The sequence below is a fragment of the Perognathus longimembris genome, chromosome 1 (genome assembly GCF_023159225.1).
Source record: "Perognathus longimembris pacificus isolate PPM17 chromosome 1, ASM2315922v1, whole genome shotgun sequence".
NCBI lineage: Eukaryota > Metazoa > Chordata > Mammalia > Rodentia > Heteromyidae > Perognathus > Perognathus longimembris.
The window spans coordinates 15,252,038-15,271,620 of NC_063161.1; the positions used below are offsets into that span (position 1 = coordinate 15,252,038).

At 41.0% G+C, this 19,583-nt stretch overlaps 1 protein-coding gene across 3 annotated transcripts in view; it reads right to left on the reverse strand.

Annotated features, from left to right (window-relative positions):
- Ano4 (anoctamin 4) overlaps positions 1 to 19,583 on the reverse strand; it is a 341,279-nt gene that overhangs the window by 2,067 nt on the left and 319,629 nt on the right. For all 3 annotated transcript variants that reach the window (XM_048357392.1, XM_048357385.1, XM_048357401.1), the window contains 5 exons: positions 15,618 to 15,770; positions 14,000 to 14,147; positions 9,965 to 10,084; positions 3,891 to 3,996; positions 1,877 to 2,072 (listed from right to left, as the gene is read on the reverse strand). In XM_048357392.1, coding sequence (XP_048213349.1) covers positions 1,881 to 2,072; positions 3,891 to 3,996; positions 9,965 to 10,084; positions 14,000 to 14,147; positions 15,618 to 15,770 — 719 coding nt within the window. In that variant the 3' untranslated portion in view covers positions 1,877 to 1,880. The remainder of the gene's footprint in view (positions 1 to 1,876; positions 2,073 to 3,890; positions 3,997 to 9,964; positions 10,085 to 13,999; positions 14,148 to 15,617; positions 15,771 to 19,583) is intronic.

Here is a 19,583-nt window from a genome sequence, read left to right on the forward strand (position 1 = left end):
CCCCCAAAATCAGCAGCAGGAAATGGGTACATGCACAATGGGGAGATAGCTAGATGAATGAAGGGGGAAATGGGAAGAATGCAGTCAGGAATTCACTGTATATACCACAAAATTAAGAAAAGTAATAGAAGGAGTGGGTCAAAGGGGGGTGAGAATATTGAAGGGGTGACACTGATCAAGATGCATGCACTGTATTCAGAAACTGCTTGGTTAAATGGCACCTCCTTGTACTTAAAGATAATAAAACTTATTTTAAAGCCTACTTTGGACTTGAGAATGGGCCTCGTGTTAAAGATAATCTCCTCACCACTTTTATTCCTGTGGGTTTGTTACTGCACTGGAGGCTGAATGTAGGGCTTCGTGCATGCTAGGCAAGCTCTGTGTCACACCACAACTTAGCCTTTCTGCTTACATTTTGTGTTTGAGATGAAGTCTTGCTAACTTGACCTAGTTGGCCTTAAGCTCCCCATCTTCCTGCTTCCACTTCTCAAGTGGCTGGGATTACAGGGCTGCACTGCCAGGCTTTGGTCCAACTTGTTTACTCCACGTTTGCCCTAGTATCTGATATATAAAAATTTCCTACACTTTTATGAGGGGGCCAGACCGATACAACTTCATTAACTTAACAAAAACCTCTTCAGATATCTGCTACACATTTGTATAGTGAAAGTGAAAACCTTTGCTTTACCTTTTGTAGTGCATTTTCCCTTTGGAGGCTAAATTTGGAAAATATTTTCAGTTTTTTCTCCCAGTAATGGGGTCTGAACTTAGGGCTTTAAGCCAGCCCTCAAAGTTAGTTTTACTCAAGTCTAAGAGAGCAAATTAATGGGCAAGAAAGACAAAATAAGTCTTGTAATATTTTTAGAACCACAGACACAGAGAACTGAGGCCAGGAGAAATTTCATGACTTGTTCAATGCCACACCATTAGTAACTGACTTACTAGGAAGTTTTAGAACTTTCTGGTGGAATGGGTGGATACATTATGGAGTTTTCTTACAACATATTCAGCTTCAGTTCACTCAACGTTTATGAATCAAATGTGTAGTTCCTAAGTGCCTGTGTCTAACATGAGGTAGTTGGAAGAATAAAAATGAAAGTCTTTTTTTTTTTTGGCCAGTCCTGGGCCTTTGGACTCAGGGCCTGAGTACTGTCCCTGGCTTCCTTTTGCTCAAGGCTAGCACTCTGCCACTTGAGCCACAGCGCCACTTCTGGTCGTTTTCTGTATATGCGGTGTGGGGAATCGAACCCAGGGCCTCATGTATACGAGGCAAGCTCTCTTGTCACTAGGCCATATCCCCAGCCCCAAAATGAAAGTCTTTAGAGAATGTCCTCAAAGATTATTACCATTTGGATGTGGAGGCTTGATAATTAGTTGCAGGTCGCAAATTAACAATACCAATTGGTAGTTTCCAATAGATGTAGTACTGATGCTAAGTACCAGAAAAGTTTAGGGCAATTCTCAATGAGCTTAGGAGTCTGGGAAAACTTGCTTAAGAGGACATAGAGGGCCCAGATCTGCCTGCAAGGACATAATGAATGGGTAATGTGAGAGGGCCATGTTGAGTGAGGAAAGCCTGGCTTCTACCAGGAAGAAGGGCATGCTGCCCGGGGGATATTAAGACACAGCCTGACTGGAACTGAAGGGAGAGAAAGGTTTACGTCATCTGGGTCAGCTTATAAATACTGCCACTGCCAGGCCAGTCTAGCACAAAGGCCAAGAAGATTGGCAGGCATGCAGGAAGGGACAACCACGTTGCAACTGTTGAAGAAACAAAGTGGTTTGGGAAGCTTCTAAGGAGCTTATTTTGATTCCCTAGTCCTAGAACAATGGTAAGCTTTGTTCCAGCGACTTCTCATCAGCACGCCTCACTCACCTGCTCAGGGCCACTCGTTGTGGTGTGCTTTTCCATTTTTCTTCCTCTCCTTCCGTTCTTTCTGGAGGCGCTCCAGCTCTGCCTCATACATCATCTCTTGGATCAAGTACTTCTCTCTTCTCATTCGATCCCTTAGATCTTTTGGGAGGTCTGGGATCAGATAGGAAATGAGGTGCTTTATACAAAACACGAGGTGCTAAAAACACAACAGAGGAGAATACGACACAGTCAGGTCTGTCATCCATTCCCTGGAACAAGCTTTGAGGGGGTTGGGGGACAAGAACAGCCTGATACCTTTGGGCTGCACAGGAGGCAGTTGAAGCTGGGGGGGAGAAAGGACCAGGAAGGCACCTGAAATGACAGCGGGTAGCTGAGGATTGAATGTGGGCTGAGGTTGTGTCACTGAAGGCAGAGGAAGAGGAACCAGGGGAGAAAGTGAAGAAGAAATGCCTAAAGAATTCAAAGGAGACCGAAGAGAATTTAGATCATGGAATCAGAAGCCCAGGTGTGCGTAGAACTCAGCAAGTCTTACTGTGGGAGAGCCACGTGCCTGCGTGAAGACGAGTCATTTAACTCTTCTGACCTCACTTCTACTTATTGGTAAAATGAGTATCATTTCCAAAATTATAAGAAAGTTTCCAAACACATTTTGTAAATGCGAAGTGCTTTACAAATCCCAATTGTAAGAATTACCAGGCCTAGGGACATAGATTAGGAAGAAAAGTTTCCTTTTTTGTAAAGTGTTATAAATTCTTTACCTGAAATGCAAATAGCAGGACAATGGTCCACCTCTGCTCATTTGTATCTGGTGACCAATAGAGTATCGAATGACAATGCCAAGACCCTTATTATTCCAAAGTATTTACTAAAAATCAAATCATATTCAGTGGCAGCACTAAGGATTCTTCCTTACTTAAAACTTGATAACTTGGTGACCCATAGATAGCATACAATTCTTCAGACTCAGAGACTTTTGCTTGTATTTATAGTTACATGTATAGCCCCCCCCCCCCACTTTCTCTCTCTGCTAGCAACAGGGTACTAAAAGGAAATGGAAAATTCTAAGCCAAATAATACCTTATTGTGACTCCCTTTGCATTTTGCCTGAAAAGTTTTAAGTGTTAGGTTAAAAGAAAAATCTTTGGGGCTGGGGATATAGCCTAGTGGCAAGAGTGCCTGCCTCGGATACACGAGGCCCTAGGTTCGATTCCCCAGCACCACATATACAGAAAACAGCCAGAAGCGGCGCTGTGGCTCAAGTGGCAGAGTGCTAGCCTTGAGCGGGAAGAAGCCAGGAACAGTGCTCAGGCCCTGAGTCCAAGGCCCAGGACTGGCCAAAAAAAAAAAAATCCTAAAAAAAAAAAAAAAAAGAAAAATCTTCTTTAAAAGGGAACTCATTCACTGTTAAGCTAATGCTCAGGAATAAGCAGCTTAATGCCATCTCCTCTTACTTTTCCAGAGTGAAGCAAAAAGCAGTGACAGAACAGTCTTTGAATTTTAAGAAATTTTGCATCCAATCCAAGAGGCATCTTCAGCTTGGCTGAATGTGGCTCTAGCCTCATGAAAAGAGATAGAATTCACATTTGTGATGAGTGAGGGAAGTGAAATCTACTTTTGTAGCAATTTTCTGAAAGACTGAAAGGAAATAGATGGTAGATTTCACTGATGCCCAATAGAGGCAGTTGCTAGCTGCTCTTCATGTCTATTTTGAGTCTTAGGTAATACATGCATACTGTGTGCTTGGATAAATGTAGAAACTGTTATGGTACATAAACCAGAAGTACAACTTGGAAAACCCAAGGCCAAGGCTCTTGAATATTGAACTTGACTTGTTCATTCACAGTCAATTACATGCTTCCAAATATTAATTGAAAAACTCTAATACTTGAATTCAGGAGAAAAAGAGGTTACTTAATGTAACTGTCACTTTTGGGAGAAGATAATGACATTGAAAGTTCTCATCGGTTATTCCATTATGTCTGAGGACGTTAAGGAATCACTTGAGGAAACTTACCTCAAACACAATGATGAAAGCCAGCCGGGCAGCCAGAACGTGCCAGAACTGCAGTGTATAGCCGTAGGGCACGAGTGAATGAGGAGGGTCCCGGTAATCTCGGTATCTATAAAGACACAGGAGAGGGCTGGCAATGTGGCTTAGTGGTAGAGTGCTTGCCTAGAATGCATGAAGACTTGGGTTCGATTCCACCATACCACATAAATAGAAAAAGCTGGAAGTGACACTGTGGCTCAAGTGATAGAGTGCTAGCCTTGAGCAAAAGAAGCTCAGGGACAGAGCCAAGGCCCTGAGTTCAAGAACCAGGATATGAAAAAAAAAAAAAAGACACAGGAGAACTTTGCACTCCCGACTAGGATTTTTGTGATCCTCACATCTTTCCCATTCTTATGACATGGTCCTCATTCATGAGACCAATGTTTGAAATGTTTATCTAGCCTACCATACTGCTAACTTTGCTTACTCCTCCAGAAGTCCTTTCTTTTCTTTTTTTTTTTTTTTTGCCTGGTGCTTAAACCTAGGGCCTAGGTGCTGTCCAAGCCTCTTTGTGCCCAAAGCTAGTGCTCTAACCACTTGAACACAGTGCTACTCCTGGCTTTTTCTGAGTAGTTTACTGGAGATAAGTGTCTCTTGCCTGAGCTGGGTTCAAACTGTGATCCTCAGATCTCAGCTTCCTGAGCTAGGGTTACAGGTGTGAGCCAGTGAGTGCCCAGCTTCCAGCATTTCTTTTTTTTATGGTAAAAGAACATCTGTTCTTCTCTGGAGAATCTTCTATAGAAGTTGAACAGCACTCATTCCTCCTCTGACCTGAGCTCAAAAATGGCTCAGCAAAATGCATCAACAAAGATATATGCTAAAACTATTCTTAGAGAAATACGACCATGCCACGGAAGATCAAAGCCTGGAACTTCTGGTACATCAAAACTGTAGGAAGACCAAATTACGGAAATAGCCCAGATGTCCTACAATAGATGAGTGGATACAAAAAATTTGGTAGCTATACAGAGTGGTATTTTTCACAGCAGAATTTTACACAGCTAGGAAGAATCATATAAAGGCATTTGCAAGGAAATGGATGGACCTCAAATCATGTAAAGTGAGGTAAGCTAAACTCAGAGAGACAAATGACACGTTTTCTCTCATAGGTAAAAGCTAGATCTAAAATACACGGGGACATGATAATTATACAGGACCCTAGGCATTCATACACAGTGAGACCCAAGGAGGATACTCTTAGGAGATGAACACAAAGGCACAATGCCTATGCACATCTGACCATATAAAATATTATGTATTGAAATGAACTCCAGAAAATGGAAACTAAAGTGGTTTTCCTTTTTTGCTGTTTTTTGTTTGTTTTGTTTTCTTTTTGCCTTTTGTTCTTTTATCTGTGTTTGGGAGGGTCAGGGGGACAAAGGGTGAACCAATGCAGCAGTGGTATTCACACGACACTGTGTTTTAACTGAACTATACCACTTGTGACTAAGGATGGGAGGGAAACTGGGGGAGACAGAGGGAAGGGGTGACACTGTCCAAAAAGAAAGAAATGTACTCATTACCTGACTTATCTAAGGGTAACCTCTCTACACACCATCTTTTATAATAACAATTTTTAAGTTGAAAAAAGTGGGGAGAAAGAGAGAAAGAGAGAAAAAGAAAGAGAAAGAGAGAGAGAGAGAGAGAGAGAGAGAGAGAGAGAGAGAGTCTATTTTACAATGGAGTCAGTAGAACAAAAAAAAGAGCCAGCAGAGGCAGGGTCCTACTGAGCCAGCACAAATGTGGGCATCCAATTATTGTTTTTGTTGTTTTGTTTTTGTAGGTCACGGGGCTTGAATTCAGTGTTTGGGCACTGCCCCTGAGCTCTTTTGCTCAGCTTGGCACTCTACTACTTTATACCACAGTGCCACTTCTGGTTTTCTTGTGGTTAACTGGAAATAAGAATTTCATGGACTTTCCTGCCTGGGTTGCTTTGAACCGAAATCCTCAGATCTCAGCTTCCTGAGTAACTAGGATGACAGGTGTGAGCCACCAGCGCCTGGCTCTGTGTGTGTGTGTGTGTGTGTGTGTGTGTGTGTGTGTGTGTGTGTGTGTGTGTGTGTGTGTGAGTACTGCAGTTTGAACTCACACTTGATATGCCAACATTTTACTGTTGAGCCATGCCTGTAGCCATTCTTTTTGCAAGTCATTTTTGAGATAGAGCCTCACTTCTTGTCCAGGCACCTGCTTATGATCTAGTTGGGAAGATGAACCATGAAGTCCAGCTTCTTTCCATTGAGATGGAGTCTCATAGACTTTTCTGCCCAGGTTATCCCATAACCAAATTCCTCCCTATCTTAGCCTCCCATCCAGCTGAGGATGACATGCATGTGCCACTGTGTCCAGCTATAGATTGAGAAGGTATTCTTCTAAACTTTTCTACTTAGGATGGCCTCAAGCCACGAGCCTCTTATGTTCAGCCTCCTAAGTAGCTAGGATTACAGGCATGAGCCACCAGTGTCTGACTTGGAGACCCAGTTATTAGCAAAGCCTCTATTACTCCTTGACGCTCCCACTTGTCTGAACTGCATTTCTGCCACTTGCAGAAACCAAAGCGTTCTTCCTAATGTGGCCTCCAGTTCTAACTTTTGAGTCAAGATCAAATTCCACATGTTCGTGGAGCACCTACTTGAGGTGAGGGCATGTTCTGGGAACTTTAATCCATGTGACTGCCCATGTGATTACCCTTTCCCCTCACCATCACTACTGTCACAGGTGAGAAAACTGAAAAGTGACTCCTTAATGTCAAAGTTCCCAAGTGCTCAAACCCTGGGTTCTTTTTCATTCTTTTCAGAGATTTAGAACACTCTGGAAATACTGATTATTTGAATAGTTCTGCTCTGTAGATATGCCAAGTTCCTGTGTCTAAATAAAAGCTTATGATACTCTGAATTAGGGAAGGGAAGGGGAATATCAAAATGGCAAGACAAAGGATAAAGGGCAAACAGTGCAACAGTGATACTCACAAGACAATATGTGGGAAATTAACTGTACAACTGGGGGGGTTGGGGGGAGGAAGAGTGGGAGAAAAATGAGGGAGGGGGTAACAAGTATGACAAGAAATGTACTCACTACCTTATGTATATAACTGTAACCCCTCTGTATATCACCTTGACAATAAAATTAAATTAAAAAAGTTTACAATAATTCAGATTTTGTATATGAAGGTATCTAACCTTAAGATCAATACTGATTGACATATGATTAAAAAGCAGGATAATCTCCTGGGAAGAATAACTTGCAAACATATCAGTTACTATGAAAAATATGAGCTGTCACTGTTATCATCACCACAATCCTGATCTTCATTATTATTAATTACTCCATGGATATGTAATAATAATATATCATGATTACTTTGTCATCAGAGTGATAAATACCTGGTGCTGAAATTAACAATGAATTTATTAGTGCCTTCAAACTGCTGAAGCACTGTCCTTGCTAATATGTGCCTAATTTTTCCAACTGCAGGTTCAATTACTATGCATGGAATTTTAGGAAGAAGAATGTTGTTCAGGGCCAAAAGTTCACCTGGCTTACTCGATCCTCCATCGACTCTTTGTAAAGTACTTAATAACTGTTTTCTGAAATAAAGTTAACAAATGGCATCCTTTTGTTCATCTCTAGATACCTATATTTCAGAAATATTCCAATATTTCATAGTAATAGAAAGATGCTTTTTGTTATACATAGATCTGATTTTTAGACAGTGGTATGTTTATGAAAATATATCAATGGGTCCCATTTTCCAGTGTAGTCCTCGGCGGCTCTATAAAGTTATTATTATTAATCATTATCTGTTTATTTTTTATTATTTATCTTTAAGTACAAAGGGGTTTCAATTTATCATGTCAGCTTGTAAGAATAAAGGATCTTGATCAACATCGCCTCTTCCATGGCTCTCTCCCATCTCTCCAATTCCCACCCACTCCCTTCAATGTAGCTGGCTCCATTTTCACATGTGTACATTGAATATTATGACTTCCCCCACCCACCTTCTCTCACTCTATTCACTTTCCCCCTCTCCCTAACACCTCAAGTTCCAGCTTCCTGATATTCCTTTGTTAAAACATAAGTTTTTCATTCCATGACTCCTTAAGCTTTTTATACAACAGTGTTTCATTTTGGAAAGTTATCCCAATTAATAGAAATACAAGAAGTGGAAATGTGGCATAAGTGGTAGAGCAACAACCTTGAGCAAAAAAAAGCCAAGTGAGAGCATTTGACCCTGAGTTCAGTCCTCATCGGGCACCACCGATCACTTAATCAATCAATTAATTAGGGTCTGCCTCTAAAATTTGTACTTGAATTCTTTTCTTTTATGGCGTTGCAGATTATTGTTGCAAGTGCTCTGAGTCTGTGCTTCAGCTCATCTATGACCCTACTGCTTTTTTTTTTTCCCATTAAGCAGAGTGTGGAAAAAGCTATGTTCAAATACAAGTTGGCTATGGTGCTTTGACAATTATTCTGGATTCCTCCACTCAATTTTGGTATTGGCATATTAATTTTTCTTCCCAGGTCATTAATTCATTTGGATTATTTGAATTATTAAAATTTTAGAAAGTAATTTAATCCATATATCAGATGTTTGCCACCTGAGAGCTGGTTCAGGTGCTTTGCCTGTGGTAGGACTGAAAACAGAAGTTCCATATTTCTATTTTTTATATCTATCTATCTATCTATCTATCTATCTATCTATCTATCTATATATCTAATAGAAGTCCCATATTTCTACTTTTATGCATTTATATATCTGTATATATACATATATGTGATCATCCTACAACTGAAAGCTTTGAATAAATCTGAAAATATTATTTCATGAAAAATTTAAAAATGCTAAGCAAAAAAATTAATAACAGTATCAACAATTCCATTAGTGATTAATGTATGGTGTCTCCTTTTGTGTTATTATGTGGGACAAAGAATGAGAAATCAAAAGATGAGAAAGGCTCTGTGCCTGTTCCTCTGAAAAACAAAACAAAATGGTAGATGAAGGAAACAGAATAGACAAATGCATTATTTTATGAGGACTTGAAAGAACATCTGTTTTGGGCTCATAGAAAGCTGACAATTCCTATCCACAGCATTATCTATTGATGCCAGAAAGAACTATGTTGGAGTCTTCTTACTATTATAATTCTATTCGAGGAGTTCTTTCTAGGTCCCCATACATATGGAGGCTTGTTGTGTCCACATCTCTGTATCTCTACTAATGAACTTACTTGAGAAAGTGCTGTGATGCAGGTCAGGAGTTTTATCATCTGTCAAAGGGGATAATAACGCCTGCCTTAGAAGGTGGATAGGATTAGTAGAGTTATAGCTCCTGACATGATGCAACTATATATAAATTTTTATACAACCAAACAGGTGAGTATTAAGAAATAGCTACTGGGGCTGGGGATATAGCCTAGTGGCAAGAGTGCCTGCCTCGGATACACGAGGCCCTAGGTTCGATTCCCCAGCACCACATATACAGAAAAACGGCCAGAAGCGGCGCTGTGGCTCAAGTGGCAGAGTGCTAGCCTTGAGCAAAAAGAAGCCAGGGACAGTGCTCAGGCCCTGAGTCCAAGGCCCAAGACTGGCCAAAAAAAAAAAAAAAAAAAAAAAAAAAAGAAATAGCTATTAATTTCCTCTTACTAAGAGAGAGAGAGTGAGCAAGAGTGCCTATTACAGAGGTTTTGCTGTGGAATGAGCAGCCAAGTGAAGCTCTGCTCACTGACAAATGAGTTGTTTAAGACATAAAAATGTGTGGCACAGGGTATGCTATGAGGGACAAATGGAACAAAAACAAATACCTTCAAGAGCCATTACTCAAACCAACTGGGGATGGTCTGTCCCTGAGTCCTTGCCCAACCACAGCTTAAGTTTTTCCCTTTGAACAAGCGGCTCTAAATTTTCCCATTTGACTGTAATGTACAGTGAAGATTGAGAAGAACTGCTTTAAACTAACTCAGACTTAAGGGGCTGTCAGGGTTCACAACCCCCATGCTAAAGCCAGCTTAGATTGCGCAGAATCACACAGAGTCCACCCTTACCTGCAGTACTTGAGAGGAGTCCCAGAGAACTCACTGCCATCTGATTCAGGCTCAGACCGGTTCTCAAAGTCAGAAATCCTAAATACAGATAAGCTGGCATTCACATAGCCAACCATGCACCTAGGAGAGAATACAGATTCTATAATTAGATCCTGAATCAGCTTTTCTGCATCCACTTCACCACTTCCTAGAAATCTCTACAGTTGCAAGTACCTTGCCTTGTCACAGGAACTTGAAAGTCATGGGCATTCAGAATCAGGAACAAGTCATTTCTTTGTGCTATCTGTCTGTTCAGAATTATCATCAGTACCCCAGTCAATTCTTCAGTGAAACAGGTGAATGACAGCATCATGTGATCTCATACACACACACACACACACACATACACACACATACACACACATACACACATTTTCTCTCTCCATATTCATTAACTTGAAGAAATTCACTCAAAATGGTATGAATATGATTAGTGTGACTCTGATGTTTCTTATCTCACATTTCATGCTACATGCAATATATGAATACAACACTTTTTTTTTCTTTTCTCCGCTAGATTGTCTGTTTAGTTGGTATTTCATATTCCTTTCTTGATGATGGGTTTGACTATGCAATGTCTTCCACAGGCTCAGGTGTTAAAACCTAGGTCCCCAAATGATGGGACTATTTTGGAAGGTTTCGGAAATATTACGAGGTGGAGCCACACTGGAAGAAGTAGGTGTCTGAGGGAAGATGTTTGGGGGTATGTCTTGTTCCTGGCCCTTTCCTGCTTCTGTTTCCTGTCCTCTGAGAGTCTCTGCCACATACTCCTGTTGCCAGGCCACTCAGCCTTCCTTACCTCAGGCCCAGGAACACAGTGACAAGAGACTGTGTATAAGGTCTCCACCATGCCACTGTAGCTTTGATTGCCAAGGATCCAAGCCAAGTGGGCTGTGCTTGGAATGTGCAGGAATGAAAGATGTGGTCCCTTGCTCTCAAGCAGTTTACAATGTGGCCAGGGACACAACTCATATGGTAGGCAAAAGCAACACGAGAGAGACAGAAATAAGGACAAGGGAGCATGTGAACCAAAGGATGCTGGCATATGAATAAAATTGTCTCTCATGGAGAAGCCAGGAGAAGCTTAAAGACAAGCAAGGAGGGAGTGCTGATGTAAGCTAGAGTTTTGGAGCGAGACAAGGTGACTGAGTTTCATGGAGTGCTTTTGCATTAGGTTCAATTTAAACTGAAGTATAGCATCACCACAGCTGGATTCAATTCCAAGGAGGATTTTACTACAACTACACATCTTATTCCCAAAGTCTATGACTTTCTAAAATTCAATGCTTCTGCTGCTCTCTAAGTTCAGTCATTGCAAAAGCATTTCTAAATTGGAAAAAGAGAAAGGAGGCAAGAGAGTGAGAAAAAAAAGCAAAAGTAATAGGGTGGCTGCTAGGGTAGAAAATAAGATTCATGAAGAAAATATGTAACTATTTGAAAACATAGAAAAATGACTAATGGATTAAAAGACAAGGGGCAGAACCATAAATGGAAGGTGACAGAGAGCTCATTTTTAAATTGAAGAGAATGTTTTGCAAAGAAAATTGTAGAGTGCCAGTGGCTCATCCCTGTAATTCTAGCTACTCAGGAAGCTGATATCTGAGGATCATGGTGAAGCCAGCCTAGGCAGGAAAGGCTTTAAGATTTTAATTTCCAATTAACCACCAAATAGCCAGAAGTGGAACTGTGGCCCAAATGGTAGAGTATCAGTATTGAGCAAAAAAGATAAGGGACCGTACCCAGGCCCTGAGTTCAAGTCCTTTGGCTGGCATAGGAAAAGAGGAAAGAGAAAAACAAGCTAAAGGGCAGGGCTTAGGTCCTAAATTCAAGCTCTCATACCAACACACAAAAATAATTAACAAAATAAGTGTACTCAGTAAACACATAATTTTAAAAGTCCCAGAAGGTACAACTCAGTTAAGGGGGTTATAAGATAACATTTAATCCCCACTTGCTGGCAAGCCTGCAGGCCCTGTGGCTCTGGATGAACGCCATGCCAGAGCAGCTTTGCCTCCATGTGCACCAACGGTGTGCCTGGAATTGGCTTCCTTTAACCTTTTCCAGCTCCTCAAAGTGATGGTAATAGTGTGTGTTCCCTTCCCAGAGCTGTTTGGAGAAGACAATGTAAACCATATGTGAAAGCAGCCTGAGGGAAGCTATCTTTAAGTAGTTGTACAAAGGAGCTGCCATATAACAAAGAAAGTTTGTGCATATAATGCATCTTGATTAGTGTCACCCCTTCAGTATTCTCACCCTCCCCCCACCCCTTCCCTTACTTTTTCTTGATTTTTGGTGTATACAGTGAATTTCTTGACTGCATTCTTCCTAGTTCCCTACCTCACTCATCTACCTCTCTCCCTTAGGCCCAACCCTCCCTCTTGGCTGGACCCATTACCTCGTGTTGATTTTGTTGGGCTTTTACTTAAGTATAACAGACTTTATGGAGAGCTTAAATAGTGTAATCTTTTAGAAAGTCTAGACTTAGCTCCTTTTTTTAAAAGTCTAAGCTCAAAAGAGAATGTTGGCTGCAGTTACAACGAGAGAAACGCCTGGGTAGTACAATTTAAGACAAATCTCTGAAATGGAATGACATACTCACTTAAAGTTCCTAGATCATTAGCGTCTAATAGCCACAGGGTTCTTATCATAAAGAACTTCACAGAAACTTCTTCAACCAACTGGATTGTGAGCTGGATCACACTCCTAAGCAATCTGAGCCTTGGTGCACTTGTGTAGGATTAATAATGGGACTGGATCCCGGCCAGGTTTACTTAACTCAATTGACTTGGCTTGGTGGCACTTTCTTTCTTTAGGCTCACTGAACTACAATGGCTACAGATAACTCTGGCTCAGGATAGTAAACTAGGAGGCAATCCTGCTGATACTAGACAGCAGCCCTGAGAGACAATTATGCAGTATGAAGAATTGAGATCTCCAGCACTCCCTTCTGACCTACACACTTCCAAGTCCTGTAATTAGGGTTAGATTACTACTTTGACTATACAGATTTTTTTTTAAATATTTGAAGACCTCCTTATCCTCTTCTTCCTCCTCCTCCTTCTGATCCTCCTTCTCCTTTTCCCCCTCTTCTCCTCTTTCTCTATCCTCTCTGCTTCCCCTTCCCCTTCCTCTTCTCCTTCTCCTGTACTGATGATACTGGGGTTTGTTGAACTCAGGGCCTGGGTAACAACCCTTAGTTACTCCAGGCTGGTGTTCTAGTGCTTGAGTCATACCTCCACTTCTGATTCTTTGTTGGCTCACTGGAGGTAAGAGTCCCATGGATTTGTCTGTCTAGCCTGAATTCCACATACATTTCTCAATTTGCAGACTCCTGAGTAGCTGGGATTACAGACATGGGCCACCAGTGCCCCGCTTAAGATACTTAGAGACTTCTTGTCTTATTCTCAAAGTATATAAAAGTAAAAGCTAGAAGGAATATATCTGATCAGATCTATATAGTGCCCTGGTTTGGGGAATATAGACTATGCCTTAATTTGAAAATATAGATATGGGGAAAATTACTTATTTAGTCCATAAATGTTTATTGAGTGCTTACTGGGTTCTAGGTATATGATTCCATTATTTCCCATATAAATATCTCAATCTATATAATAAGTGTCCTTTAACAAGCTCCTAACAATGGTATAACTATACACTAAGTTGTGTGTTACTCTTATTGTTATACACATTAGTAGACCACATGTTTCTGAATTTATAGAGGGCAGAGACAAGAGGGGAAAATTATTACTTACTACTCTCACATTAAATTCCATTGAAAACCTGTCTGGCTTGTTTGATCCCTAAGCCTTCAGGAGAATGAGATGTGTTTTCTTTGGCTAAAAGTGAAATTATCTCATCATTCTACCTCCCTCCCACAGACTGTCTTGTCTGGGCTTGTGTGTCATATGCCTTAGAACAAAGGCTTCTCATCCGGTGTCCAGTACCACACAGTGACCAGGAAATGGAGACTTCACAACAGAGTCACAGAAAACTTACTTTTGTCCAGCTTCTCCTTGGCCTGCACAAGGTCCATACTTATAAGCATACACCAAGCGAGGGATAAAGTCTGATGTGATCGCGATGACAAATGCATTTGTAATAACAGAGAGAATTCCAATGCCTTCAAGAATTCCGTACCAAATCCCTATTCAAATAGAAATGTGGCATTAGTTCTGTGCACACCATCAGAGAAAATGAGAATGACAGCAACATGGGTCCACTCATTTTCAATAGCCATTCCCACAGGTTCCTTGCATCTTTCCAAATACCGGCTCTTGGGGCCAGGATTAAGAATTTGTGCTTCCATGGCATTAAAGGACTTCTTGTGGCAGGGCCAGGTGCTCCTGACTTCCAAGTCAGAGAATAGGGTCATTGGTTAGGCACCCCGACACCAGCTAGTAAGGTCTGTACAGAATATCCAGTCCCCACCAGACTGCAAACACTTTAAGGGTATAATCAGGGTTGCTCCTATTCTTCTCAGTGGGCCCAGCCTCTGGTGCATGGGCCCAGAATAGGTGCTCACTGGTGTGGGCTTGTTTTGATGTGAGTAGAAAGGTACCCATTAGCTAGAGCATCTGACTGGATCCTCTCCCATGAGCACTGGCTGAGGGCCTGTCTGCTTTGCACTGAGCACTGGAGGTAGACTTGACAGTTCCTGATCTCAGGCAGCTCTCAAGAAGGCTGTGTCTGACTCTACTCTGAAACTCTATAGTAAAGACCAAAGGCCATCTCTGCTGCTGGAGAACCTCAGCGCTGCTTCACATGAATCAGAAAAAATGTTTAGGAAAGTGCAAAAAAAAAATTCAAGCAAAGGGAAGGACTACTGCATTTTATTTAGCAATTGATTGATTGCAGCACCGGGGCTTAGTACTGTTGCTCTATTGCTTGAGATATGTCCCAGACCTTTTTTCCTCTTAGTGTTTGTGAGATAGGGTCTCAGGCTTTTTGTCTGCAACAGGTCTTAAAGGAAGATTGTTCTTCCTTTGCCTCTCATGGAGCTGGGATTATGGTTAAGCATCTCCATATCTAGCCCAGATCTCCCTCCTTCCCCTTTCCCCTTTCCCACCTTCATCCCTGCTTTCTTACCTACCTTCCTGCTTGCCTGCCTTCCCTCCTCCCTCCCTACTGTCTTCCTTTCTTTCACTCTTTTCTTCTTTCTTTTTCCTTTCTTCCACTCTTTCTTTCTTCCCCTCACCTTTCTCTTCCTTTTCTTCTTCCCTCCCTCCCTACTTCAAGCTCTCCCTCCCTCTCTCCTCTTCCCTCTTTCTTTCTTGTATTATGGTTTGAATTAGGGCCTTGTGCTTATTAAGCAAATGCTCTACCATTTGAGCCACGCCTCTAGCCCTATTTTGGAGCTATAACAAATTACTACTTTAAATTTACAGTCTCAAGGTAAAAGCCAAATTGAGAATCAAAGTATAAATTATCTTATGCTAGAAATTGTAAGTTTCTAATTAGCTTTACATCTTGTGCATTAGTATTCAAAACTAATTGATTACAAAAAATCAGTTCAATCATCTGACTTGGAAACCATAAGAAAGTTGGTGGCTTTTAAATTTCTTATCTACAGATGGTATCTGTATATTTAAAAAAACGACACCCAATTCTAACTTACCTATGTCTTTGGCCCTTGAAGCTAAAGGTCTCCTCCACTGTGTGACAAATTTGTAAGCATCAAGTCGAATTTCAATTATGTTATTCAGTAAGGCCAGAAGTGGTGCTAGAGGAAAAGCTGCCACAAAGATAGTTGTAAATCCAAACTGAAGAACTAGGGCAGAAGAGGGGAGAGAATGGGAAGTATTGTCTTATTTCATACTTTTCCCAATACAAAAGTACAGAGGGTAACTCTTCCAGAAAGATGACCATGACATGGGACACAGAGGTTCTTCCTGGGCCTGGAAACAATGGCATCCTGAGAGCAGGGCATAGACTTAGAACCCAGGTATTTTCAAAAATACCATTCTCTAATAGAAGGAAACAAAGCTCCTTGGAAAAAATGTGATCCTAGAGCTGTGATAGAAAAATGAAAGATGAATATGGAATATCTTGTGTTGGCAGAAAGGAAAGAACTACTCAGGAAATGAAGGGGCTACTTAGGAGGCTCTAATCTGAGGATCAAGGTTTGAAAACAGTGTGAGCAAGAAAGACTATGACACTCTTATCTCTAGATAGCTGCCACTACCACCAAAACCAAACACAAAAGGCTGGAAGTAGAGCTGTGGCTCAAGTGGTGGAGTTCCAGCCTTAAGTAAAACAGCTAAGGGATAGTGCCCACACCCTAGGACTGGCATGGGCATGTACACACACACACACACACACACACACACACACACACACACACGAAGGGAACACATGTCAGCAGGACACAGGATGAACTTGGAATAAGCTGTGTAGTGAAATTAATCATGGTGTCATTGGATTATAATATTTAGTCTCTAAGTCCACATTGACATTGTCTCTATATCCACATGGATATAAATATACATGAACACATATAAGTAGTAATTAAATTCAGATAAAGTATGTCTCTACCCCATGATAGTTTTCTAATTCATAAACATAAAAGAGATGACGACAGAAGAAAATCATTATTGTGCAAACACTACAGTAATATTGTTGTAGGCAAGAACCATGGACAAGTACTAGAGCTAGCAGGCAAAGGAAGAGTGAAGAAAATCAGAAATTTGTATATTTCCCACTCTTTCTTTGGTGGTACAGTACTGGGGTTTGCTTTTAGAGCCCTGTGCTTGCCTGTCAAGTGTTCTACTACTGGAGCCATGCTTCAAGCCCTTTTTCCCTTAGTTCTTCCTCTACCAGGGCCTCATCTTCCTACTTATGCTTCCCTCATCGCTGGAATGACAGGTATATGCCTCCAGGAAATGCTCTTTCATAGGTTGGGATGAAGGCTTGTACAACTTTTGCCTGGGCAGGCCTTGAACTGTGGTTTTCCTGATGTCAGCTCCTTAGTAACTAGGATTATAGAAATGAGCCACCACACCACACCTAGCTATATTCTTTTGGTAGCACTGTGGGGCTTGAATTCATAGTCTCACCTTTACACTCTACCATTTGAGCCACATCATCAGTTTTTTTTTCTTTCAGCTTATTTTTCAGATAGAGTCTTACATTTTTGCCAAGGCTGGCTTCAGACTGTAATCCTCCTGCCCCTTTCCCTACACAGTCGGGATTACAGATGTGTACTACTGTGTCCAACTTGTATATATTCAAAGGATGTCTTCACATGATCATTACAAAGGGAAAAACAGTATCTTCACATGGAATAAGCCTGGTAGATATCATGTTACCCATGTGGTCAAACATACTTATGTCATCTGCCCTGATTTCATGTCCCTCCAGCTCAGTCCTTTCACATAACAATTAGAACTATGCTAGTGCAACCTTCAGAACCCGTTAGCTTCAGAGCCCTATCAAATAACATTCAAAAATGACTTATTGCTCCCTTGACGCCACTGCCCTTGAGCTCAGATTTTTCTAACCAGCCCCGTCACACTGCTGTCAGTGTGTCTAAAGTGATGGTTCAAGCTCATTGCTCATCATCTCCCTACAGGAAATGTTTCAGTCTGTTCTCATCGTAGGGAATACAGAATAAAGCCCAAACTCCTCCCCCCCCCGCCCCCATCTCCCTGCCATGCCACTCAAGGGCCCCAATCATTTGATTCTATGCCAACTTGCGAGCCTTAAGCCTACATATACCACACACATACTAGACCTCGTTTTCAGACGACCCTTCACTCTGGCTCCATTAGACATCTAGTTTGGTGGAGACTTGTCATATACTTAATACTTATCAGTACTCTGATGGAATTCTCTTCTTCCTTCAAGGTTAAGCTCAAATGTGCCCCCTTCTGGAGCCTGACTTAAGTAGCTCTCATTGCTCTGCTCACCACTCTAGACCAAACTCTGTCTTGATTTTGTGGCTGCCCCTCTCTTTTCCTCTATTGCACTGAACTTTATGAGGGTAGACCAGGCAACCTTATTATGTATTTATTTTTCACATACTCACTCTAGTCATTTTATATAATGAAGGGACTTTCCAAGTACCAAATAGTGCCGGTTCTGTTCCTGGCATGTGATTACAATGAAGGAAGGCCAGGGAAGCAAAGAAAGCCTGTCAGGTGGGGGTGGGGAAACCTGACAGGGATAATTTTCGCAATGACTAACAGTACTGTATGTAGGGTCTAGACAGCAAGATGTGAGATTCTTTGGTTGGGTTTATAATGAAAATAATGATAATACTGAAAGGCAAATATTGAAAGGGAAATAAAATGTGACTGGTTTAGTGCATTTTTGTCTGACATCAATCTAGTTTAGTTATCAATTACATATTATGGCTGATAATAAAATAATTAATTCCTTTCACGTATTACACATATGACCTATATGATACTGGTCTTAATGACCAATCTAGTACTGCTGCTTTCTTCGTGGAGTTTGGGGAAAGGTTGTTTTTTTTTTTTACAGCATGTAAGTAAGAAAAGTTTATTTGGAAACACTTGTATGTATGTAAACTTTTTGTTGAAAAAAAGAAAAGCTCATAGAATTAGGTAAGAAACTTCCATGTACCCATGGAAGAGTTAGTGCTCAGTTTTGATAGCAATTTCACTGTATCTACATCATACTTTTTTTAATTCAATGAAGTAGAGATAAAATTTTATTTCTGCTCTTGGGTGGTTTCTTCTCTCTTCATAGATCCTTACTAGTGGTCAGAAGAACAGTTCATGATTTGGGAGAGGCTTAGGGATTGGCGGGGTAGGGGATGTGTGGGTTTATTGGGGGTGTGGGAGAAAAAGATGAGGTACATGTAGCAATGAAAATGCAAACGGACCATACAACTAAAAGGAAAATATGGGGGTGAATGTCAATGGCAATCTTTGCCTATTCTGTGTTTTTGCTTTAGGTCTATATTATAGGAATAGCATGTAGCAATACAAATAAAGTAAAATAGCAAAAAAAGGAAAAAAGCTTCAATCACACCAATGAATGAGAGCATCCAGTGACAAGAGTATGTACAGTTCCATTCATATGGAGGCTAAAAGGTGACAGAAAGTTTTCTATGCCATTGGGAAAGTGATTAAAGAAGGTGTATAAATGAGATAGGAAACAAAGGAAACTTCTCCAGTACAGATTCTATTCTTCTTCTTAATCTAGGACTCTATGGGGAATCACATATGGAAGATTTCCAGCCTTACAGTCTCTGTTAGAACTACTCAACTTTGCTGTTACAGTGGAAAAGCAGCTAAAGATGATATGTGAACAGTGGGTAGGAAGTTCTCATTTGTTTTGTGTGTGTGCTGATTGTGGGGCTTGAATTCTGGGCTGGGCACTGTCTCTGAGCTTTTGTGCTGAAGGCTCTACCACAGGGGATACAGCTTCACTTCACTTCTGGCTTTCTGGTTGTTAATTGGAAATAAGATTCTCAAAGACTTCCCTGCCTGGCTTGGCTTCAAATCATGATCCTCAGATCTCAGCCTCCTGAGTAGCTAAGATTACAGGTGTAAGCCACTGGTACCTGGCTTAAAATAAATAAAAATAATACATATATAATATACAATATAATTTT